Source organism: Rhinopithecus bieti, unplaced genomic scaffold, assembly GCF_001698545.2.
Source record: "Rhinopithecus bieti isolate Rb0 unplaced genomic scaffold, ASM169854v2 scaffold_6380, whole genome shotgun sequence".
In the NCBI taxonomy this organism is placed as follows: Eukaryota; Metazoa; Chordata; class Mammalia; order Primates; family Cercopithecidae; genus Rhinopithecus; species Rhinopithecus bieti.
The window spans coordinates 7,585,248-7,610,789 of NW_016806642.1; the positions used below are offsets into that span (position 1 = coordinate 7,585,248).

The 25,542-nt window shown below is 38.6% G+C and overlaps 1 protein-coding gene across 6 annotated transcripts in view; it reads right to left on the bottom strand.

Annotated features, from left to right (window-relative positions):
- PATJ (PATJ crumbs cell polarity complex component) overlaps positions 1-25,542 on the bottom strand; it is a 441,042-nt gene that overhangs the window by 244,027 nt on the left and 171,473 nt on the right. For all 6 annotated transcript variants that reach the window (XM_017877225.1, XM_017877223.1, XM_017877224.1 and 3 more), the window contains exons 25-27: positions 24,115-24,225; positions 18,407-18,484; positions 5,473-5,572 (exon numbers count right to left, since the gene is read on the bottom strand). In XM_017877225.1, the coding sequence (XP_017732714.1) occupies positions 5,473-5,572; positions 18,407-18,484; positions 24,115-24,225 (289 nt within the window). The remainder of the gene's footprint in view (positions 1-5,472; positions 5,573-18,406; positions 18,485-24,114; positions 24,226-25,542) is intronic.

Here is a 25,542-nt window from a genome sequence, read left to right on the forward strand (position 1 = left end):
AAAAAAAAAAAAAAAAAAAAAAAAAAAAAAAAAAAAGAGTCCCTTTTCTCTTCTTCTTCATCAATTTCTTGTTGTTAAATTCAATGGTTATTTTCATGTCCCAGCCTCTTCAACTTCTTAGCAGCATTCCACCCTTGACCACTGAAGGTCAGTGACAGCCTTCTTGAACCACTTCTCTCATAAACAACATAATCCCCTAATCTCCTGGAAGTGTTCTTATGCTAAAGTGTTCCTTGCTGGCTCATGGGGCAGGTGCTGGGTTTGCTTCTTGTTGCTGTCTACACAGTATTCCTAAGTAAGCTTATGGGCTCCCATGACTTTAAAGACCATTTTGATCAGTGGTTTTGGTTTTCAGAGTGTAGTCTCTGGATCGGAAGTGTGATACCAGCATCACCTGGAAACTAATTATAAATGCAAATGATCAGGTCCAGGCTTAAGGAATCAGAAATGGCCTGTGCTGTGTGTGTGTGTTGGGGGTGGTGGAGGGGGGGCGCGCAGGGAATGACCATGACTATCAATTACTGTTTTCACAAGCTTTCTGGAATCTTCTGAGGCACACTGAAGTTTGAAAGCCTTGGATCTAAATTAGTGTTTTTCATAATGCAGGTTGTGACTTGTTTGTTAGTCATAAAATATACTGAGTTGCAACCAACGTTTAAAAACATGAAATAGGATAAAATAAAAAAGAATAAAATTCACACATTATAAAGGTAAGTAATATTTCATAAAACTTTTGTTTCAATTATATGTGCATGTTCGTGTGTGTGTGCATCTATATTGGTTAAGTAAAGTGTATTTTACTGTGGGTCACAGTCTCAGGCTCAAAAAAGCTCTCATCTATATGATGACTATCTGATGACTATCTGATGACTATCTGATGACTATATGATGACTATATGAGCCGGATCTTTGCAGTGTGGTTCCTTCTTCATTTAGGTTTCATTTTGGAGACAGAGTCTCACTCTGTCATTCGGCCTGGAATGCAGTGGCATGATTTCGGCTCACTGAAGCTTCTATCTCGCAGGCTCAAGCGATCCTCTCACCTCAGCCTTCCAAGTGGGTGGGACTACAGATGCTCACCACCACACCCAGTTAATTTCTTGTAACTTTTGTAGAGATAGGTTTTGCCATATTGCCCAGGCAGCGGCTTGAACTCCGACTCAAGTGACCACCTCCTTAGTCCCAAAGGCTGGGATCACAGGCGTGAGCACGGAACCAGCCTATTTGTTTTTTTTTTTTTTTTTTTTTTTTGAGACGGAGGTCGCTCGTCACCCCAACGAGTGCACTGGCCAGATCTCAGCTCACTGCAAGCTCCGCTCGCCGTCACGCCAGCTCCTGCCTCAGCCTCACCGATAGCTGGGACTACAGGCCCCGCCACCCGCCGGCTAGTTTTTTTGTATTTTTTTAGTAGAGACGGAGTTTCACCATGTTAGCCAGGGATGGTCTGGGAGTCTCCTACCTTGGATGCCGTCCGCCGCCACTTGGCTTGGGATTACAGGCTTGAGCCACCGCGCCCGGCCTGGACCTTTCTAACATCCACTAAATACTTCTCCTCCAATGCACATTCCATGTACCATGGTTTTTGTTTTTTTTTTTTGAGACGGAGGTCTCGCTCTGTCAGCCCGGTTGGAGAGTGCCAGTGTGGCCGATCTCACCTCACTGCAAGCTCCTGCCTCCCGGGGTTTTACCGCCATTCTCCTGCCTCAGCCTCCCGATGTAGCTGGGACTACAGGCGCCCGCCACCTCGCCCGGCTAGTTTTTTTTTTGTATTTTTTGGTAGAGACGGGGTTTCACAGTGTTAGCCAGGATGGTCTCGATCTCCTGACCTCGTGATCCGCCCGTCTCGGCCTCCCAAAGTGCTGGGATTACAGGCTTGAGCCACCGCGCCCGGCCCCATGTTTTGTTTTATTTTTTATTTTGTTTTAAAATTTATTTTTAACATAATTTTTAAATTTTATTATTTTATTTCATTCAGAGACCTTATCACTATTTAAACTATCTGATTGTTTATAATCTTTCTCCCTACCAGAATCTAAGCTAATGAGAGCAACGGACATGTTCCCCGCCATATTCTCAACACCTAGAACAGTGTCTCCCCACGCATAACATCCAACTCAATAAACACTTCTTATCTGAATAAACTTTATAAATAAGTAACTAGTAAAGCCAGCTCTTAACATGCTTTAGACTAGTGTGTGGTGGCTCACGCCTATAATCCCAGCACTTTGGGAAGGATAGTGTGAGTCCAGGAGTCTGAGGCCAGCTGGGCAAAATAGCAAGGTTCCATCTCTACGAAAAAATTAAAAAATTAGGCTGAGCATGGTGGCTCACACCCATAATCCCAGCACTTTGGGAGGTCGAAGTGGGCGGATCACCTGAGGTCAGGAGTTTGAGATCAGCCTGACCAACGTGGAGAAGAAACCGTGTCTCTACTAAAAATACAAAATTAGTGGTGGCACATTCCTATAATCCTAGCTACTCGGGAGGCTGAGGCAGGAGAATCGCTTGAACCTGGGAGGCTGAGGATGCAGTGAGCCGAGATGGTGCTGCTGCACTACAGCCTGGGCAACAAGAGTGAAACTCTGTCTCAAAAAAAAAAAAAAAAAAAAAAGTTAGCCAGCCAGGCCTGGTGGCCCACACTTGTGGTACCAGCTACTTGGGAAACTGAGGTTTCAGTGAGCCATGATTGTGCCACTGCACTCCAGTCTGGATGACAGAGCAAGACCCCATCTCGAAAAACCCCCAGAAACCATGTGTATCTCATCCCTGGATCTCTCTAATAAAATCAGCACTTCTCTGTAGGCCGACAGCTTACATTGCAGCCATCTGCTGCAGAATTATGGTCCTTGGGAAAGTTACAGAGCCATACTTTCATCACTGTAAAAACAAAGGCTTAGTCTTCGGACAAGAATCTGATAAAACAGCAACCCAAAATACTTTTAGTTTAGAACAGATGAGCAGAGTGTTCATTTAATATGAGTCAAAGAACAAAGAAAAACCCATGGGATCTATTTCAAAAGGAAATACAGGAAGGCCAGAGGCTTCAGGTTCACGTGCATTTCAAATGTGAATTATCTAACAAATATCTCCATACAGTTCAAACTCTTCTGGAGAAGGTTAACAGTAAATTTAATAGGGTATAAAATGGGGACTGTACACTGTGAAGGAAAAAAATTGGGAAGCAAAATGAATGAAGAGAAAAGTAATATACACAGCCAAAATAGGTCTGCTGGAGAATCTATGAAATGTATAATATTATAGCTCAAGAATGGCTCAATATTAGAAGTCTTTTTCTGCATTTGAGGTAAATTAGTGTCCTTCCTGACCCTACTGCTGCCATGTATATGTGCCTGTGCATATGAGCTTGTAACTTTGGGGAGGACACTGCTGAGTCTGCCTATTTTAGGGATAAAAGTGATATTTAAGAGAGAACCCCAAATCACTCTGTACCTATTTTTTTTTTAAGAGACGGGGTTTCACCATGTTGGTCAGGCTAGTCTTGAACTCCTGACCTCAGGTAAGCTGTCTACCTCAGCCTCCCAAAGTGCTGGAATTACAGGCATGAGCCACTGTGCCCAGCTCTACCTATTTCTGCAATCATAATGAGTTTTAAGTAACAGCAAGTGTCGATCATGTTACAGGTTTTGGAGTAAGAGCACATGGGTTTGAACCCCATTTCTACTATTTGTTAGCTGTCTAACTTTAGACACATTCTTTAATTTCTCTGAGCTTTTATTTGTATAATTAGAACCTCACAAAATTAGTATGTTGACTGAGTTAATAACACACATAAAGGCTTTAAAACAATGTCTGGTACATGGTAAACCAGAGCATTTAGTAGGTATCACATTGCCTATACTAAGCTCTTCAAAAGCTTTTTCTCCTCTAATTGTTGCAACAATGATATGAGGCAGGTTATAAGATATTCGCTCACCCCCACATAGATAAGCAAGTGTGAACCATGGAGAAGTTAAATAACTTGTCCAAAAACTCACAACTAGCAAGTAATGGAACCAGGATTAGAACACAATCTTAGGTGCACACCTCAACAAATACTGGCCTTCTAGGAAACCAGAATGTATGGAGTAATCAACAACTGAGCTCCATTCTGTGGCAGTTGCCCTGATATCTATATCAGAACAAGGAAATATATTACACATGTGCACATACATATCAACTTTATATACCATGTGTAGCTCTCCAAAAAGAGACTGAGAACTAAAGCCCACAGTACACTTATCACAGTTTGTTCCCATGCCTTTGCATTATCCCTTCCAGGGTGGTGGCTCAATCAAGACAAAAGGAGCGATGTGTTACTCATTCCATCGCAGACTCACTTAACACTGTTACTAAAAAGCAGATGGTATTCAAAAAAGATTTATTGAACGCATGAAGAAAATGACACAAGAAAGGGCTTCATAAAATTGCAAAGTACAATTCAAGTTTTTATAACATCAACTTAATTATTATAAAGTTACATTTATTTTATATTTTATTTCTATTTATATATTTGTTATTTATTAAGAAAAATATAAATAATTATTATAACCATAATAGGAGCTATAATACTTATCAAAGACTCACTATATGGCAGGCTAAAGGCTTTATTGCTTTATTTTAATCCTCATTATAACCCTATGAAGTAGGTATCATTATTGCACCCTTTTTATAGAAGAGGGGGGCATATTTAAGGTCACACTCTAGGAACTGCTAGAGTAAGAATTTTGACTCAATTTTGATATTGAATTCCTTTTCCATATTGTAGAAGGGAAAACATTCTGTTAAGGAAACATATGTTTCACATACCATAAAATTCACCAATTTAGAATGTATAAGTCAGTGATTTTAGTATATTCACAAACTGTATAACCATCACCACTATCTAATCTTAGAACATTTCATCACCTCCAAAAGAAATCTGGTATACATTAGCAATAGTATACACTATACAGACATAAAAGAAATGCAAATTATTTTAAGTAAAGCCACAGTTAAATATATATATGAATGGATATTTGACTCCTCTAATGCAAAAGAAAATCGTGAGATGAATTTTAAAGGACAAAATACAAGTTGGTGGGCCTTCTGTGATTCTGCATTAGCAACATCACTTTGAGTAAGGCAAGTAATCAATAACTGAAATCTACATCCAACCTAGATAATTATGGGTCAAATTCTAATTTCAAAGACTAGGGACATTTTTGTATTCACAACCAAACAATAAGATTAGAAGGAAATACAGGAAAAATAGTGTACAATATAGCTTCCTTCAATATTCCCTTTCTCAGTGTCAAAGGGAAAAGCTGAGGAAATGACGCCACAAAAGCTTCAAAGGTATAGATTTGCTTTTTCAGCATATGTTCATGCACATTTTTGAAGAACTCACAGCCATATATTTGATAATTTACAACAGTTGTTAAAACATAATGTAATAAGTTCTGCATCTACCCTAAATAGTGAAAAGGCACTCACGGTGGGTAAAGGCACCTTTTTCTTCATTTTCATCACTGTCATCAGACAGAGCTTTATAAGGAGGAGGGAGTTTCATCGGCGGTGGGGCAGTTCCTTGCCTCTGAAGATGCAAAATTTGAGAGAAGGGTTAAATGCTGTGTTTGTACAATGCTCTTCTTTCAACAACAAAAGCATAAAAGACAGTCGAAATATTTAGACCATACCCAACTTCATTCGTATCATGAGGATTGTAAAACAAACACAATGTATTCTTTTATGTTTATGTTATAATATAAAAGTGACTCTGTGATATAAACACACTAATGCAGAAAATAGGAATTTAAAAGCAAGTTTTAAGACTGTTGACCTACCTAAAAGAATGCATTCTTTTCTCTAGTGAGAAAATCAGTTATTTGTATTTTATTTACATTGTGGAAGTGTAATTTTGTTATTAACCAGAAAATTCAAATGAAAGACATTTCTAAAATAAATATAAAAGTAAAACTATCCATTGTATTAATTCTACAATGATTTAAACTTTTTCTTCAATTGTAGAAGTTACAGATTGTATTCTTTAAAAGACACCTGACAGACCAAGATTTTCTAACTGAAAATGTATTCATCTATAATTTATTGATGGTCAACACACACTTCAACATTTTCAAAAGAAATATCTTCATAGTGAATAATTATATCTGCATAAATATTCATTCAATTCACAAATGAAATGATACAGCACATCAATATTTGGTTCATATACACAATTAAAGTAGAATTAAACTCTAGGATCAAATTACCTTCACAGAATGAAGACATTTTCTTGAACGATGGGAAAAATAAAACATGCCAAACTCAACGGTGAGACTCAAGCTGCTAAAAAGAATAGGAGCCGATATACCCAAGCATTTCACAAAAGCCAAAACAACTGGATTATGCTACAGGATTTCAATAAAGTACATTCAATTATGCTTTATATGACAAAACCACTAATGGCAGGATACATTTCAGTAAGTGGCCAATGAGTGGTCCATTACAGAAAGCAGGCATGTAATAAATTCCTCCAAAATAGAAAACACTATTTGAGAGTCATAAAGGAAAGCACACACCCTTATTTACTTAAGATAATGTCGAACCAAAGCGGAAACTATATACACTTGTAGAAAATGCAAAAATCTATAAAATGCAAGAGTGATGACCGAAGATGCCAAATACAAAATGCCTCTTAGGCAACAGGAGAATCCAGAAATGTGATCACTTTGTCTCTTTGATTCTTTTAAGTTGAAAAAAACTTAAAACTGAGTGAAATGAAGAGTAAAGGCAAATGAACTCTTTTCAGTAAACCTTTTCCTCAGAACCAGGATATTCTATATCAAAGACAATACTCAGAACAAAGACAGCCAGGTTTTAAAATAATATTGAGATGAATTCTCTTTAATGGAATTTTTTATATCTAAGGCAAAATTGTACAACTGATTTATTTAATTAGCTTCTACTGATATTCTTGAAAAAGAATACAGAATAAGCATGTCCTGGTCTCCTTATAGTCTGAATGTGGATTGCCAGATACTGCACATGAGAGAAGGGTGCGTACAGGGCCAGGCTCTCCCCAGGTATGGCAAAGGCAGCCGGAGCAAGGGATGTACAACCAGACCAGGTGATTATGACCTTCAGGAGAGTAAAGCACAAAACAGACTCTGTGGTATCCTCAACTCTGAGAACAGTCCTGGGAACACAGTAGGCCTCCCTGAACGATTTGCTGAATGACTAAACAACTGGTTGTCACTCGTGCTGCTTGGGTTTCCTGACGTATTATTAACCTTAGAAAAATGTCAGAGATGCAAATAATTCTTGCTCAATATCACTGCATATTAATTGTGTCTGGTAGAGATGCAAATGATTTTAGTCCTGTAGAAAAGATCACTTCAAAGGTTACAGTTTTATTGCCCTGTAAGACATTAACCAGTTTTTTATCTAAATCGGAATCTTAAGCATTCTTTCTTTTAGCACTCTCTTCAATAGCACTTCACTCTCTTCAATTCTCTCTGCACCAGGCTTACCATCTTATTGGTTCCCTCATTAATGAGTTAAATGAATACCTGGCACCTGCACATTTTGCATAATTTTCAGTCATGTTTTTATTTTTTTCTTAAATTATACTTTGAACAGTTTTGGAGGTCCCACAGAGATGCTCAAGCAGACTCACCTACCAGAACCAATTAAATTGTGATGCCTCAGAGATGCAATTCATGAGCTGTTTAAGCCCATTTACATGATTTTTTGGCACCCACAGTTAATTCCAAGTGGCAACAGAACTTTGCTTTTTTGACAGTTTCTCTGATTTTTATTTCCAGTTCTATGATTTTGTTTATGATATGAGACCAAGTTTGGTTCTGATACGCACTTGTAATTCCTCACTGACAGTAGAAATAAATGAAGTTTGGTTTTATGGTCTGACCATTTAGAGTTATTTGTTCGGATGAGAATCTATAATATATTGGTTCTATAAAGATCTATTCTCCATTGGTTGAGAGACAATAGAGAATGCATTTTTTAGTCTTTTTGTGTGCCTGTCTGTCTTTTTATACAAGACCATGTCTTGGGTCCACTGGAAAGAACAGCTCTTTGACAAAAAACCAGTAGGGTTTTGCATTCCTGTGTCTACATTCAACATATGGCTCTAGTTGCAGGACAGAAGCTGAACACATTCTGTGTATCTGCACTGAAGAAAGAAAAGTCCTTACCTTTCATTTTGAGTGTGAAATATTTTCCTACCTTCAGAGCCTATTAATAAATTAGATGTAAATTTCTCAAAATAAGGAATCTCTTTCTGATTGCTTATAGAAATGAGCATTATTTAAATGTAATATTCCCAGAGTTTCCAGAAAATAGTTGACTAAAGTTACATTACTTTAAATGTACAAGCCTTTTAATAATAATTTTAAGAATCTCTTTTCACAAAACCACAAACTCAGAATCATTTTATATAAGAATCCAAATTCACATAATCAAAGTTCATAACCTCTTGAAGAAAGAAAATATGTGAAATAACACTGAAGAAAACCTTAGAAAATAGCCAAGAGTTTTTAGGAACCTTCAGTTAATACTAGTATTTCTTTTTTGTTTTGAGACAGTCTCACTCTGTCACCCATGCTAGAGTGCAGTGGTGCCATCTCGGCTCACTGCAACCTCCGTCTCCTGGGTTCAAGCAATTCTCCTGCCTCAGCCTCCCAAGTAGCTGGGATTACAAGCTTGTACCACCACACCTGGCTAATTTTTATATTTCTGGAAGAGATGGGGTTTCACCATGTTGGTCAGGCTGGTCTTGAACTCCTGACAAATGATCTTCCCGCCTTGGCCTCCCAAAGTGCTGGGATTACAGGCGTGAGCCACTGTGCCTGGCCAATACTAGTGTTTCTATGAATCCTGATTGCCTATTCTTTCACTCTACATAATGCAAAACAGATCAAAAAACAGTGAACTGAGGCAAACCAGAATAAAACTAGAGACTTATGCAAGATCTGCTCATTGGTTTTTTGTTTGTTTAGTTTTAGTCACTCTCTGTTTTAAAGTGAATGATCTCCAACCAAACGTAGACCTCTGTTAGAAATGAGTTTCAGGTGATTTGTATTGTCAATGATTCTTGAGACCATGTCTTACTTTTATACTAAGGAGAAAATAAGATACACAAAAAAACTTCTTCTAGTGATAATAATTTTTAAAGAGATAGATTAGTCACCTGGCTTCCTAACCTTGAAAAGAGTATGCTCTCAAAGCATGTTGGGCACATTTTTATTTTCATACTAATTACATTCTCTTTATTTCACTCCACGTGGCACCCTGATCTGAATGCCTCTTATGGTGAAGGTGCCTTGTCATTCCAGAATGTAGCAAAATGCTTGGCATCTAAGATGCAATTTCAGAGAAAAGTAATACAGTAAAAAGAGCATTCAGCAACCACTAAAAGACCATCCTGTAATGAAGATGTAGATTCTGATATGATTTCTCCTGTTGCCACATTAATGCAGTGGCTAGGTGTTTTTCTTTGTGACAAATAACTCAGTTGACTTTTGGTATTACAGGTTCCTACTGGGGTTTTTACTGAATGCAAATACCTTTGCCATGCATTGAAATTCAACTGGTTTAATGGAGCAGTCCAAAGTTGATAAGAATCACACACATACTTTTTTCTTTCCTGGGATCTTATGTGGAATTTTCCTGAACTAATTACATTATCTTGTTCCCAGATGTGGCTGGAGTAGCAACCAGTTCATTCACCTACGTGGTGTTCATTGTCTGTGTCCCCACAGAGTGTTACCTTGTACGTTTCCTTTTTGATGTTATATCCCCAGATTGTTGCACAGTAACTGGTTGACTATAGGTAACCAATAAACACTTGATGAATGTTCACATCTTTGCATCAACATATGAATTGACAAAATTCCAGCAATAGGGTAGATTAGGTATTCTGAAGAACCCTTCTTAACAACATAAAAATGATAGATTAAAGTTTAAACAGTGCTTTTGTTACATGTGACTGAAGTCAGAAACAACTATAAATCCCAAATCAGGAGGTCCAGTGGAGCACTGGAAGGTGACACTTGCCTGGAGGGCATCTGCCAACCCTTGGAAACCTAAAACCAGAGATCTGTTTTGATTTTAGGATTCTTTACTCATTCAAGAAATATATATGATGCCAGGCAGTGTTCTGGGCAATAGAGGTAGAGTAATAATCCAACAGATGAGGTCCCTGCTCTCATGGAGCTCAAATTCCAGTCCCTTCCAAATGTCACATTTTGTGGGTTTCCATGTCTTGTCCCCAAATTACTTTAAAGTAACAGTTACTGGCCAGGCATGGTGGCTCACATCTATAATTCCAGCCCTTTGGGAGGCCAAGGCGGGCAGATCACCTGATGTCAGGACTTCAAGACCAGCCTGGCCAACATGGTGAAACCCCATCTTTACTAAAACAATACAAAAATTAGCCAGGTGTGGTGGTATGCACCTGTAGTCCCAGCTATTCAGGAGGCTAAGGCAGGAGATTTGCTTGAACCTGGGGGGTGGAGGTTGCAGTGAGCTGAGATTGCGCTACTGCACTCCAACCTGGGTGACAGAGTGAGACTCCATTTTGAAAAAAAATAAAAAAATAAAAATAAAGTAGCAGTTACTGATTCTATCCTGTTTGCCTTGCCCCACTAGAAACGCAAATTGCAAGATGGTAGGAATTTTTGGTTTGTCTTTAACAACTTTAATTCAATATATTGAAGTATAATTGACATGTACAAAACTGCACACATTTAAAGGATACAGTTTGAGTCCATCACCACAATCAAGATAGTCAACATAACCATCATCCCTAAAAATCTGCTCATGTCTTTTTTAAATCCCTCCTTCCCACCTCTTCCCTTGACACCCCATCCCCAAGGAACCACTGATCTGTTTTCTCTCACTACAGATTGTATTGTCTTGACTTTTATATAATCATCCAGTATCTATACATTTTTATCTAATGAGAGATAAGGATTTAATGAGTCCCAAGTGCCCCCTTGAGGCCAAGAAAGATGGGAAGTTAGACTAAAAATATCACCCTCCCAAATTCCTATCCCTGAAAATAAAGGCTTGTTCCTCTAAAAGATTGACAAAGAATCCTCCAACTAATTACCTGCAATCTGTAGGGAAAAAGAAACACCTCTGCAAGCAATAACCACCGTCTTCTGGAATCTTATATATTACCTATGCTTATTAATAGGTGTTCCCCCAAAAAACCCACAACAGCCTGATCATATAACATGTGCCACTGCTAATCTGAATATAATCTTTGTGATTAAAATCTGAACTCAAAGACAGTGGCCAATCAGGTTAAACAGACAATCCTTTAATTTGGTAAACAACCTAATCACCCTTTTCCTCATCTTTTGCAAAAACCCTTTCCTTAAATCCTCAAGGAGTCAGTGTCTTGATTGCTCCCCATGTACATGTGTGTAATTAAAGTTGTCCCATGGGTTCAATTCAGTTAGGACTTTTTTCCTAATGGGGTGAAATCTGTAGTAGATAAAGGTTTAAAAAAATAAACAAGCCAAAATATTGATCACAGAAGATTTATTTCCTGGCCTTGGTCTTAGCTTGAGATGGAAGAGAAAAGAAAAGAGGAAAAGGTGCACCTTAAGAACTCCATACAAGTGGCCAGGTGTGGTGGCTTGTGCCTGTAATCCCAGCACTTTGGGAGGCTGAGGCAGGTGGATCACCTGAGGTCAGGAGTTCGAGACCAGCCTGGCCAACATGGCAAAACCCTGTTTCTACTAAAAATACAAAAATTAGCTGGGCATGGTGGGGCATGCCTGTAATCCCAGCTACTCAGGAGGCTGAGGCAGGAGAATCCCTTGAACTCGAGAGGCGGAGGTTGTAGTGAGCAGAGATGACGCCACTGCACTCCAGCCTGGGTGACAGAGCAAGACTCTGTCTCAAAAAAAAAAAAAAAAAAAAAAATTCCATACAAGTTTAGATTCACTAAAGTTAGACCTGACTTCATTTTATGTGTGTGGCTTAACAAATTCCAACCCAACATACCAGGCAAATACAAGAAGAAAGTCAACATGGTTTCAGTGATAGTGAGTATAAATCTGTTTTCAAGCTGTTAATAAAGACATATCCAAGATTGGGAAGAAAAAGAGGTTTAATGGACTTACATTTCCATGAGGCAGGAGAGATCTCACTATCATGAGAGTAGCACAGGAAAGACCCGCCCCAATGATTCAATTATCTCCCACCAGGTCCCTTCCACAACACGTGAGAATTCAAGATGAGATTTGGGTCGGGAGACAGCCAAACCATATCAGTGAGTGAAACAGATGTTTAATGTATTACTAAACGCTGCCACATATTAATAAAAGGGCCAATTCCCCCAGGATGATATAAAAATTTTAAACTTGGATGCACTTAATAAATTAACTTGAAAACATGTGAAATAAAACTAAAATACACAAAAAACGACTAATTTTAGTATCAAAAGGGGGCAATCATTAGGTTATGCTAACAAAAAAAAATCAGTAAGTATAAGAAATCGGAATAACTCAAATAGTTAGTTTGATCTATCAACTTTTTATAAAAACCTGTACTCGGCCGGGCGTGGTGGCTCAAGCCTGTAATCCCAGCACTTTGGGAGGCCGAGGCGGGCGGATCACGAGGTCAGGAGATCAAGACTATCCTGGCTAACATGGTGAAACCCCGTCTCTACTAAAAAATACAAAAAAAACTAGCTGGGCGAGGTGGCGGGCGCCTGTAGTCCCAGCTACTCGGGAGGCTGAGGCAGGAGAATGGCGTGAACCCGGGAGGCAGAGCTTGCAGTGAGCTGAGATCCGGCCACTGCACTCCAGCCTGGGCGACAGAGCGAGACTCCATCTCAAAAAAAAAAAAACCTGTACTCAATAACTAAATAATAACTATCCTTTTTAATCACGAATATAACATTCATAATAACTACGTACTAGGCCATTAAAAACAAGTCTCAACCAACGTCAAAGAATTAATATTACATAAACATCTCCGATTATAGCTAAATTAGAACATAAGAACAAAAGATATTTAAAATATTCATGTGGAAACTTCAGAATATATTTCTAAATACTTTTTGGGTCAAAGAGAAATCACATTGGAGCTTAAAACAAAACAAAACAAACAAATAAAAGCCCGTAGTACCAAAAAACAGAAATTCAATTTAAAATCTTAGAATGTAGTAAACAGGAACTTAGCAAAATTTAGGCTAGAGGCAGTGGCTCAAACCTATAACCCCAGCATTTTGGGACGCTAAGGTAGGCAGATTGCTTTAACCCAGGAGTTTGAGATCAGCCTGGGCAACATGGCAAAACCTCATCCCTAAAAAAAATACAAAAAATTAGCTGGGCGTGATGGTGTGTGTCAGTGGTCTCAGCTACCTGGAAGGCTCAGATGGGAGGACTACTGGCAGTGAGGTTGCAGTGAGCCATGATTACCCCACTGCACTCCACCCTGGGAAACAGAGTAAGGCTGTGTCTTCAAAAAAAAAAAAAAAAGAAAAAGAAAAAGAAAGAAAAAATTTATAACCTTAAACGATTATTTTAGACAAGAAAGAAATAAAATTAATAATCTCCACATTTAACTAAAGATTATTAAGGGGTGAAAAAGGGGAATGAATCCAAACAAAGAAGCAAGGCAATATAAAGATGAGAAAAAAATTAATTAAGCAGAAAAAAGATATAACAGATAAGATGAACACACTTCAAAAGGTAATTCTTCAGAAAAAAAATTAAATGAAAATTACTTTCAAGATTAATCAAGAAAAGATAAAGTAAATAATTACTTATTCTATTTTATTTTATTTTATCTTTTTTATTTTTTTATTTTTTTGAGACGGAGTCTCGCTCTGTCACCCAGGCTGGAGTGCAGTGGCCGGATCTCAGCTCACTGCAAGCTCCGCCTCCCGGGTTTACGCCATTCTCCTGCCTCAGCCTCCCGAGGAGCTGGAACGACAGGCGCCCCTCACCTCGCCCGGCTAGTTTTTTGTATTTTTTAGTAGAGACGGGGTTTCACTGTGTTAGCCAGGATGGTCTCCATCTCCTGACCTTGTGATCCGCCCGTCTCAGCCTCCCAAAGGCTTGAGCCACTGCGCCCGGCCTTATTTTATTTTTCATTATTATTTGTTTTATTTTTTACTTTTTAAAAAATTTTTTGAGACAGGGTTTTGCCCTGTCCCCTAGGCTAGAGTGCAATCGTGTGACCACGGTTCACTGCGGCCTTCCCTGGCTCAAGCGATCCTCCCACCTCAGCCTCCCAAGTAGCTGGGACTATAGGTGCACACCACCACACCTAGCTAATATTTTATATTTTGTAGAGACAGGGTCTTGCCAGATTGCCCAGGCTGGTCTTGGAACTTCTGAGCTAAAGCAATCCTCCTACTTACGCCTCCTAAAGTGCTGGAATTATAGGTGTGAGTTACCAGGCCTGGCCATAATTCAGAATGAAAAAGAACCACTATGAATGGAGCAGAGATGATTAAAGTTAAGAGAAATGGCTGAGCGTGGTGGCTTAGGCCTGTAATCCTAGCACTGAGAGGCTGAGGTGTGCAGACTGCCTGAACTCAAGACTTCAAGACCAGTCTGGGCAACATGGTAAGACCCGTCTCTACTAAAAAATATATAAAAATTTAGCCAGGCATGGTGGCACATGCCTGTAATTCCAGCTCCTCGGGAGGCTGAGGCACAATAATCACTTGAATCTGGGAGGTGGAGGTTGCAGTGAGCTGGGGTCGCACCACTTCACTCCAGCCTGGGTGACAGAGCAAGACTGTCTCCAAAAACAAAAAAAAAAAGAATACACAAACAAGTTTATGCCAACAAATGGAAAAACTTAGGTGATATTAATATTCCTAGAAGAGTCAATGACCAAAAATGACTCTAGAAGAAATAGAAAATCAGAATGATTCAATAACTATTAAAGAACTAAATCAGTATTGTAAATTTTTCCCACATAGAAAACACAGGCCCACAATGGCTTCATAGGGTAGCTTGACTAAAGATTGAAGGAACTGATAATTTCTTTCTTTTATTTATTTATTTATTTATTTTTGAGACAGAGTCTCGCTCTGTCGCCCAGGCTGGAGTGCAGTGGCGCCATCTCGGCTCACTGCAACCTCCACCTCCCGGGTTCAAGGGATTCTCCTGCCTCGGCCTCTGGAGTAGCTGGGATTACAGGTGCATGCCACCACACCCAGCTAATTTTTGTATGTTTAATAGAGATGGGGCTTCACCATGTTGGTCAGGCTGGTCTTGAACTCCTGATCTTGTGATCTGTCTGTCTTGGCTTCCCAAAGTGCTAGGAATACAGGCATGAGCCACTGCGCCCGGCCGATAATTTCTTTTTTTATACAAACTCTCAGAGAACTTAAAAGAATACATGCTCCTACTAATCATTTTAGTAGTTTACCATAACCAAAGCCAGACTGGACAGTATATAAATGAAAATTTCTAGGCAAATCTCACTCATGACCATGGATGGAAAAACCCTAAAAGAAATATCAGCAATGAGCCAAAAAAAAAAAAAAAAAAAAAAAATCATGACCAAATAAATTGCATTCCAATAATTCAAGATTGGTTCAACATTCTGAAATCTATTAATATAATTTACTACATTAAGGGATTCAAGGAGAAAAAAATTTATACATACACACATTTCTTTCACTGGGGATTAGTAATACATCTGGTTAAATTCAATGCCAGTGCCATTCATGGTAAAAATTCTTAGCAAAGTAGGAATGAAGAAAGACAGTATTTCCTTAACCTGACTGAAGCCATGTTTGCAAAACGTATTAACAGTGAGAAAACTACTGCACTGAAAGAGATCTGACCTAACCAACTCCATCTTGCCTTTAACCTCCAATACCTTGGCCTACAATACCTTCATCCTTGTGCCTAGGCCAAGCTGACCATAGAAGGAATTTAGTTTATAGTTAAACTTTGGAACAAAGATGGCAATAGCTCTTTTCCAAAACAAACCCCCAACTTGCCTGGGGACCAGACCATCTTTGCAAAACCAACAAATTAGCCACAAGATTAGAAATTATGGTTTAGAAGCCACAAGATTTCTAACCTCCTCAGTTGCTTCCATGTATAATGTTACTATTATAAAAACTAGTATTTAAGGTATTTTCCAGACTCTGCATTCTGATAGATCAGCCAACGTACCCAGACTGGTAAGTTTATCTGGTCTTCTGCCTCACCTCCTCCAAGGAACTGACTCAGCGCAAGAGGACAGTTTTGGACTCCCTATGATTTCATCACCAACCAAACTAATCACATTCCCTATTCCCTAGCCCCCAAACTATCTTTGAAAGAAGACCCTAACCTCCAAATTTTCAGGAAGGCTGATTATAGTAATAAAAAAACTCCAGTCTCCCATTTAGTCAGCTCTGTATGCATTAAGCTCTTTCTCTACTGCAATTCCCCTGTCTTGATAAATCGACTGTATTTGGGCAGTGGGTAAGATGAACCCATCAGACAGTTACATGACAGATTATCTACAAATACCTATAGTACACATCATATTCAATGGTGAAACAGTAAAAGTTTTTCCTTAAATATCAGGAAGAAAAATGACAAGAATGTTAGCTATCATTAGTTCTATTAAACACAGTGCTAGAGGTCTTAGCAGATACAATAAAATGAGAAAAGAAAGATTGGAAAGGGAAAAGAAAACTACCTTATTCCAAAGTGTTTATTATTTATTATATGTATAGAAAATCCAAAATAAAATCTACATAGAAAAGAATTGAAGATTCATATTCTTACTAAAATATCATGTATATATATGGAGCACACACACAAAGACACTAAAAGGTTCTATATGAAATGTTTAATAAGTTTATCTTTAGGTTGTAGGTTTATATTTTTATTTTTTTGTTTCACCATTATGGTTTTCCAGTATTCTCCACTAGATTATTGTATGTTTTAAAAGAATAATGTTACAAGATGTCAAATAAATATATAAAAGTCAATTTTATGTCTACATACTAGAAACAGACAGAAAACACAATTTAAAGAGGTATCATTAAATAGCAAAATAAAATACCTAGGAATAAATCAAGATTTCAATATTTTTTTTAAAAAATTATAGGCCGGGTGCAGCAGCTCACGCCTGTAATTTCAGCACTTTGGGAGGCCAAGGCGGGTGGATCATAAGGTCAAGTGTTCGAGACCATCCTGGCCAACATGGTGAAACCTTATCTCTACTAAAAATACAGAAATTAGCTGGGCATGGTGGCACATGCCTGTAATCCCAGCAACTTGGGAGGCTAAGGCAGGAGAATCCCTTGAACCTAGGAGGTGGAGGTTGCAGTGAGCCAAGATCGCGCCACTGCACTCTGGCCTGGCGACCGAGCGAGACTCTGTCTCACAAAAAAAAAAAAGAAAGAAAAGAAAGAAAATTACAAAAATTAAAAGAAATAAAAGAATTTAATAAATTTAAAAAATCATATTAATGGTTTAAAAGTTTCAACATCCAAAAGATGTAACTTCTTTCTGTGTTAATCTATAGATTCAACACAATTCCAACCAAAATCCCAAAAGAAACTTTTGTGGAATTTAATAATCTGATTCTAAATGGATACAGAAAAGAAAAATGATACAAATCATTAAGACATGTCTAAGAAGAAGAAACATATAAAAGAAAGTGCTCTATCGGGAAACAAGATTGATTACTAGGCTTTAATAATTCCATCAGTGCAGCATTTGTACTGGGATAGACAAGTTGATCAAATGGAACAAAGAGAAAGCTCAGAAACAGACTCCCCCTTGTAACCTGAGATACAGCAGAGTTGCACTGCAAATCAGTGGGTAAAGGAGGTCTATTTTAAAACAGTGGGACAGTAATTCCCCAAGAGAAGAATAAATTCTCTTGATGGGAAAAAATGAAAATTCATCCCTACTGGACACCACATCTTAAAATAATTTTTAGGTCAACAGATTCTACTTCAATAGAGGTGGGCAAACAGGAATGGAGGATTAATTCTGATTGACAGGGAGGATAGTTTTCTCAGGAGAGATGACCTTTGATGTGGTCCTTGAAGAATGAAAAGGATTCTTATGGGAGAGCAATGTGGGAAATGGACTTCCAGGCGAGAGCAGCAAGATCAAAGTCTCAGTGTGAGAGGCACGTTCTGGGAATGGACAAACAACCAGCCTGTCTGAACAGGAAAGAAAGCTATAGACGTTGATGGCTGACTGGCCGTTTATAATATTTTTGCATCTACGCTGCACCACATTTCGGTCCTCCATCCTGGTAAGAACCAGTTATATTCGCAGGAAAAAAAATAAATAAATATAGTGCTTCTACAACACTGACGCTCATCAAAAAGCCACTTTTATTAGAGTTCAGATATGGAAAAAATAAAACCAAAACATTTTTTAAAGCCTTGAGAAGTTCAAGTTACCTTTTCTTTCTTTTCTTGGGTGTCCTGGTTCTGGTTACTGGTGATTTTATTGGCCTTGTTATGTACATTAGGAATGACCTACGGTGACCAAAAAAAAAAGGGTGGAGGGAAGAAAATGTTTAAATGACATAATCATCACATTTTTTTTCTCTGACATTACAGAATGGAGAATTTTTTTCAATCATTACATTTCTTTTTTTCTTTCTTTTTTTTTTGTCTGAGATGGAGATTCGCTCTTGTCGCCCAGGCTGGAGTGCAATGGCACGATCTCTGCTCACTGCAACCTCTGCCTCCTGGGTTCAAGCGTTTCTCCAGCTGACTAGCTGTGCCAAGAGGCACCTGCCACCATGCCCAGCTAATTTTTGTATTTTTTGTAGAGACAGAATTTCACCATGTTGGCCAGGCTGCTCTCGAACACCTGACCTCAGATGATCTGCCCGCCTCAGCCTCCCAAAGTGCTGGGATTACAGGCGTGAGCCACTGTGCCTGGCCTATCATTACATTCCTAAATGTATTTGTTTAAACAGGTAAAATCTTAACTTTGTAACTTCATCTAAAGGGTAAAAATATGAGTACAATTCAAAGCAAACAATAAAACTTGGAATATCTGACAAGATACATAACTCTAAAATATTATAGTTATATATATGCCATCAGGGCATAAAAATGCAGGTTTCTGTATGTGGATCTAGAAGCTGAAGATGAAAAAGACTAAAACAAGGTCACATACTAACTGTCATCCAAACATCACATTTTGCAAGATAGAGTTTTAGGGGTGATCTAATTAATTATCCAAGAACATAGGATAACACATTTGTTTGGTAGATTTACCTTATTCATCATTGTACCCCCAGTTCAAGTATGTTATCTCCCACACTGTGTGTACTCAGTAAACATTCCACTATCACTATTAGCATAAGGATGAATTAACAAATCTATTCCCACCACTGAATAAGCTTAATGAGAGCAGAATTCAGTGTTATTTTTCACTATTTCTCTAGTGCTCAGAAATGGCCTAATACATAGTTGTACATAATAAATGTTTATAAATAAATGAACCAGTTTAATTTTATAAAAAGAGGCTCCTCAAAGAGCTAGCACAGATAATCTTGGCATAAAATCTGGTGAGAGACATGAAGATTAAAAGAAAAAAATAGACCAAGTACAGTGGCTCATATCTGTAATCCCAGCACCCTGAGAAGCCAAGGCAGGAGGTCGCTGGAGTCCAGGAGTTTGAGACCAGCCTGGGCAACAGAGGGAGACTCCATCTCTACAAAAATTTAAAAATTAGCTGGGTGTGGTGGCATGCGTCTATAATCTCAGCTACTTGTGGGGCTGAGGTCGAGGCTACAGTGAGCCACAGTTGCATCACTGAACACCAGCCTGGGTTACAGGGCAAGACCCTGATTCAAAAAATACATAAATAAATTAAAAAGAAAAAAAAAAAAACTCCTTGCTCAGAAAACTAAAAGACTGCCTGCCTAGTGATAATTAAAAACAAAAGGCCCATTTTCCCCTAAATGCAATTTAAGATTAAATTTTCATTTTTAATACAGAATGTAAATAAAGTTTAGAATAAATGAGAAAGTCTCAGAAATGTGTCATTTACATGAAAAACAACAGTAATGATACATTAACATATATACAGTGCTATGTGAAGAGGCACACTAGTACCTAATATTTCTACATCTGTTTAATACATTTAACAACCTAAGTCATATTTCAAAGACTGGTGGGATTTACAGGCAAGTGTTCCTTGTCCTGAAGAATCTTGAACAAAACACTTTGCCTCCCTGACAAGTCAGAAACTATCTGCCCACACTACTACTTTCTCCCATGGAAAAACTAGCTGATGCTAAATAGAAGCTTTGGGATGAGACAGAATGTCAGTTGCCACTATAATGTTTTCTTTCTTTCTTTTCTTTTTTTTTTTTTTTTTTGTTGAGACAAAGTCTGGCTGTGTCGCCCAGACTGGAGTGCAGTGGTGTGATCGCAGCTCACTGCAACCTCTGTCTCCTGGGTTCAAGCAATTCTTGTGCCTCAGCCTCCCAAAAGTAGCTGGGATTACAAGTGTGTACCACCACATCCGGCTACTTTTTCTAGTTTTAATACAGACGGGGTTTCGCCATGTTGGCCAGGTTGGTCTCCAACTCCTGACTTCAAGTGATCCTCTCACCTCGGCCTCCCAAAGTGCTGGGATCATAGGCGTGAGGCACCACGTCTGGCCCATTGTTTTTCAAATAGCAGAAAAATGTTCTTCTGTACACATATCTTTAGCAAAATTTAGAAGACAAAATGCTCAATAAGACTCCACCTTTCAGGAAAACAGATGACTGTATTTCTTGTGAAAGTAAAAATATATTTATAGGCGATTAATATGCAAAATGTTCATATGTCAAAAAGAGTAGGTACCCTTATGGAACAATGGTATTGACCAGTACAACTGGAATATAGGAAGAAAGAAAGCAACACGTGATGATAAACATAATGAGCTGAAGATATGACCCAATTTCAAAAGGATTTTTTAATATAAAATATATATATGATATTTCTGTGAAATGCAGTTATGTTATTAAGTGGAAAAAATTACCTTACAGAAAAACGTTCTATAGGCCTTACTCTCAAAAACGAATATTTGCCAAGTATATCCAAGTAGATACACACATTTTTCCAGAAGGCTGAAAACATGCTTGAGAAAGTCAGGGTGAGAAGATTTAAAAGGTGTATCGGTGGCTGGGCGTGGTGGCTCACGCCTGTAATCCCAGCACTCTGGGAGGCCGAGGAAGGTGGATCATGAGGTCAGGAGTTTGAAACCAGCCTGACCAACATGGTGAAACCCTGTCTCTACTAAAAATACAAATATTAGCCGGGTGTGGTGATGCGTGCCTGTAATCCTAGCTACTCAAGAGGCTTAGGCAGAAGAATCGCTTGAACCCGGGAGGCAGAGGTTGCAATGAGCCGAAATTATGCCACTGCACTCCAGCCTGGGCAACAGAGTGAGACTCTGTCTCAGAAAAAAAAAAAAAAGGTGTATTGGTGATGCTCCTAAGGCAGCTGATAATGCACACAGATAAAAACAACCACTCAATTCATAGTGCTGAGGAGAATGTTTATGTGACCAAGGTACTTTTAGACATCAGGCCTTAGATGGACACAACATTAGAAAATGACTTATTTTGGGGGTTTTAAGGAAAGTTCAAAATTTAATGTAAACTAGATACAAATGATTAAGCATTGCCTATATTTTCTATTTCTGGATAATCAGTACTACTTGCAATAATAAGTAAACCAAAAACAGCACCATTTTACAAAGACATGAAACTTGATTCTCCTTTCATTTGCCTCATGCAATAATAATCGCTTTGCCCTGGCCAGGTGCAGTGGCTTATGCCTGTAATCCCAACACTTTGGGAGGCTGAGGCAGGAGGATTGCCTGGGCCTGGAGTTCAAGACCTTCCTGAGCAATAAGGGGAGACCCTGTCTGCAGGAAAAAATCAAAAACTAGCTGGGCATGGTGACGTACGCCTGTGGTCCCAGCCACTTGGAAGGTTGACCTGGGAAGATTGCTTGAGCCAAGGAGTTCGGGGTTTCAGCAAGCCATGATTGTGCCACTGCACTCAGCCTGGGGGACAGAATAAGACCCTGTCTCAAAAAATAAATGTCACTTTGCCCTATAAACAAAGTTGAAAATGGAACAAGTCATGGACATAGTAATTAATATCATCAATGGGATATGCTCCCTTGGCTAGAACCACAGATAGTTCAATGCCTGATGAACTGAATATGCAATGTGGCAGTCTATTATACTACATAGGGAGTAAGTAACTTGAGCATGGTATGGTGTTGAAGAGATTTTCTTTGTTTGAATAATTGAAAGAAATTGTACTGTTTGTGTCATCCAAACAAAACTTTCCACCTCAGCTCACTAGCAAAGGTTGGATTGAAAGCTTAGCCTTTTTGGCAGGGCATTCACAGCTGGCCACGCAAATGTATAATTTGATTGGCTCATTCTCATTCAAAATTATTGATTTGGAAGTATAATTTGGCAAACAACAATCTGGCCAATTTTCCTGTTGAACTAGGTTTCCAGAAATAAAACCATGGCCTCAACTACATTCTCAATATTATAAGAATTAAAAACTAGATTCTAAAAGTTCTTATTGAATTTCAAATTTTATGAAAACAAGAGAACTTTATTCAGCTCACCTCTCTCAATTAGTCTTGATGGTGTAAACACGGTGCTAAGAATGGAAGGCACCACACTGCAAAATGCAGTGACACAGCAGAGGTGCCAATGCAGGCTGCAGCTCACTGTGCATAGGCAGGTTACAAGTATGCAAAATATTCCATCAACGCCCCCACCACTGGGATAGCCAACCATATACCCGCCCAGTTTGCCATATAAGTATTATTTTCTTTTTGCCTTGACATACAAAAGATTGGAATGCACTACAAAACTATATTGGAAAGCAAATAAATTTTTAAAATTTGCAGTTACGTGCATATATAAGCCTGGGGAACGAAGTGAGACCCTGTCAAAAAACCAAAAAAAAATTCACCAGGTGTAGTGGCATGTACCTGTAATGCCAGCTACTTGGGAGGCTAAGATAATAAGATTGCTTGAGCTCAGGAGATAAAGGCTGCAGCGAGCTATGATCATGCCACTGCACTCCAGGTTAGGTGACAGAATGAGACTCTGTCCCCAGAAACAAACAAAAAAAGAAGTGTATATGTTTTGAACAGCTGTCTTCCATTATAAAATGAAGAAAAAGAATATTGCTTCCAGTTTTAAGGGTGATGTTTCTGTTGTACATTGTAGTATAAAATCCACATCCTGCCACTGACATTTCATATCACAGTGCCAATTCCATACCACAGTAGTAATTAATTACAGAAGAAAAATTGTAGGTCAGGCGCAATGGCTCACACCTGAAATACCAGCACTTTGGGAGGCCAAGGTGGGCAGATCACTTGAGGCCAGGAGTTTGAGACCAGCCTAGCGAACAATGTGAAATCTTGTCTCTACTAAAAATACAAAAATTAGTGGGGCATAGTGGCACATGCTTGCAATCCCAGCTATTTGGGAGGCTAAAGCACAAGAATCACTTGAACCTGGGAGGCAGAGGTTGCAGTGAGCTGAGATCGTGCCATTGCACTCCAGACTGGGCAACAGAGCAAGACTCTATCTCAAAAAAAAGAAGAAAAAGAAAAATTTTATGATTAAATATTGCTATTTTTACATTTGGAATCTCTAACATTAGAACAAACAACAGTAAAACATGTCAACATGTTTTTTTTTTACATCCTTTAATAAATATACACAACATGTGATAGTATCTCTACAATGTTTTTACACCTGACCCTCTGTTCAAACTATTTCATAAACAAAGTAACTTGCTCAGAAAAGTAACTTGCCTCCAAGTTAGCAAAGCAGGTAAATAAGGAATCAAGAAATTGAAAACAGGTCTGTTTGATTCCAGGAGCAGTAACTTAAACCAATGCACACTGTAATGACTCCAATTTGACCAGAAGATCAAAACTGGAGGGGAAAAAAGGGAACTTCATAAATAAATTTTTATGAAGCTCATACTTTAACTATAGCTTGGGAACTACAATGAAAATATGTGGAAAATATTTAGAGGGCACAGCTTGGTCTGCAGGTATACAGAGTATTGTTAAACTTTTTGAAAATATGAACTAAAACTTACTCGTGGAGTGGATGACAAGCTCTGAACAACGAACACCACAGGGTTTCCTGCATTCTTAATGGCCTCAACTGCTTCGCTGTGTGAGGCATTCTGCAAATCTACTCCAGACACCTGAAACACAGGAGCAACTTATTTCAATTAGACCAGCATTAGATATTGCAGATAGGTTAATTCAAAGTTCATGTGTATTACCTAGTTATGAGAACCACCAGAGTCTAAGGAGTTAGACCATAGTCAGAAAAAAATAAGGTTGGCCCATAAAAAGCTTGGCTATTTTAGGAGAATATGTTTAAGGAAAGTAACATTTCCCCTTTAGAAAAGTAGGTAAGTCAAATATATTAATAAAAACAGCCCTGGTTAAATATAATTATCCAAAACAGGTAGTTCAGTCAGTAACAGAACCCTAAGATGTCTGCCACCTCTGCCAGGAGCACAGTACATAATTCCGAGTGGGATAAAGGAGGCTGGGAATATCTATGGACTTTTATCATCTCTCCATTAAGCTGAGAGGCATAATATTTTAAGCAAATCGCCTGTTATCACAATTGAGTAGTTGAACATTTCTCAAATTATGTTTAAAAGAAGTACCAAAAAACATCCACAAGTTCTTTTACTAAAACTATTTATGTGTTCAATAAATTTGAGTAAGTGTAAACAGTTCCTTATTATAGAAATTTCAGAGAATGTAACTTGCTAACATGCCCATAAATGTCCAAGAGCACTCTGTATTTCCAAAACATGTTTAATAGAACTAAGTTTTCAAATCTATAATGTAACAAACCCTTGGTAAATGCTGGGATGGTCTATGGTCTCAATGGATACTAACAATTTGTGAAGACTGCTTTGCTATTAGAGGACTGAGGAAACAGGAATGTGGGTGGAAAGGGATGTGGGATGTTTTTAAGACAGGAGGAGATATTACAGCAATAATGATACAGTGTAGAGAAAAAAATGGATGATAAAGGAGAGACATGACAACTGTAAGGACAATATCCTTGGATAGTCAAGAGGAAATGATTTCTACCGTACAAGTTAGAGAGATTGGCTTTGGATAGAAGCACAAATGTAGTTCCTTTGCTGTTACAGAGGCAATTAGAAAAAAGATTTGGTGAGCACTGGAAGCAGGGGAAATTCCCTCTAACTGCCTCTATTTTCTCAATGAAACCCGAAACTAGGACCTTAAACTGAGAGCAAGACTGAGGTAAGAGGCATAAGGAGTTTGGCACAGTTACCTGTCGTATTAGTTTGTTCTCACACTGCTATAAAGAACTGCCTAACACTAGGTAATTTATAAAGGAAAGAAGTTTAATTATCTCATGGTTCTGTAGGGCTGGGGAGGCTTCAGGAAACTTACAATCATAGTGGAAGGGGAAGCAAACACGTGGCAGGAAGGGGAAGTGCCGAGAAAAGGGGGAAAAGTTCCTTATA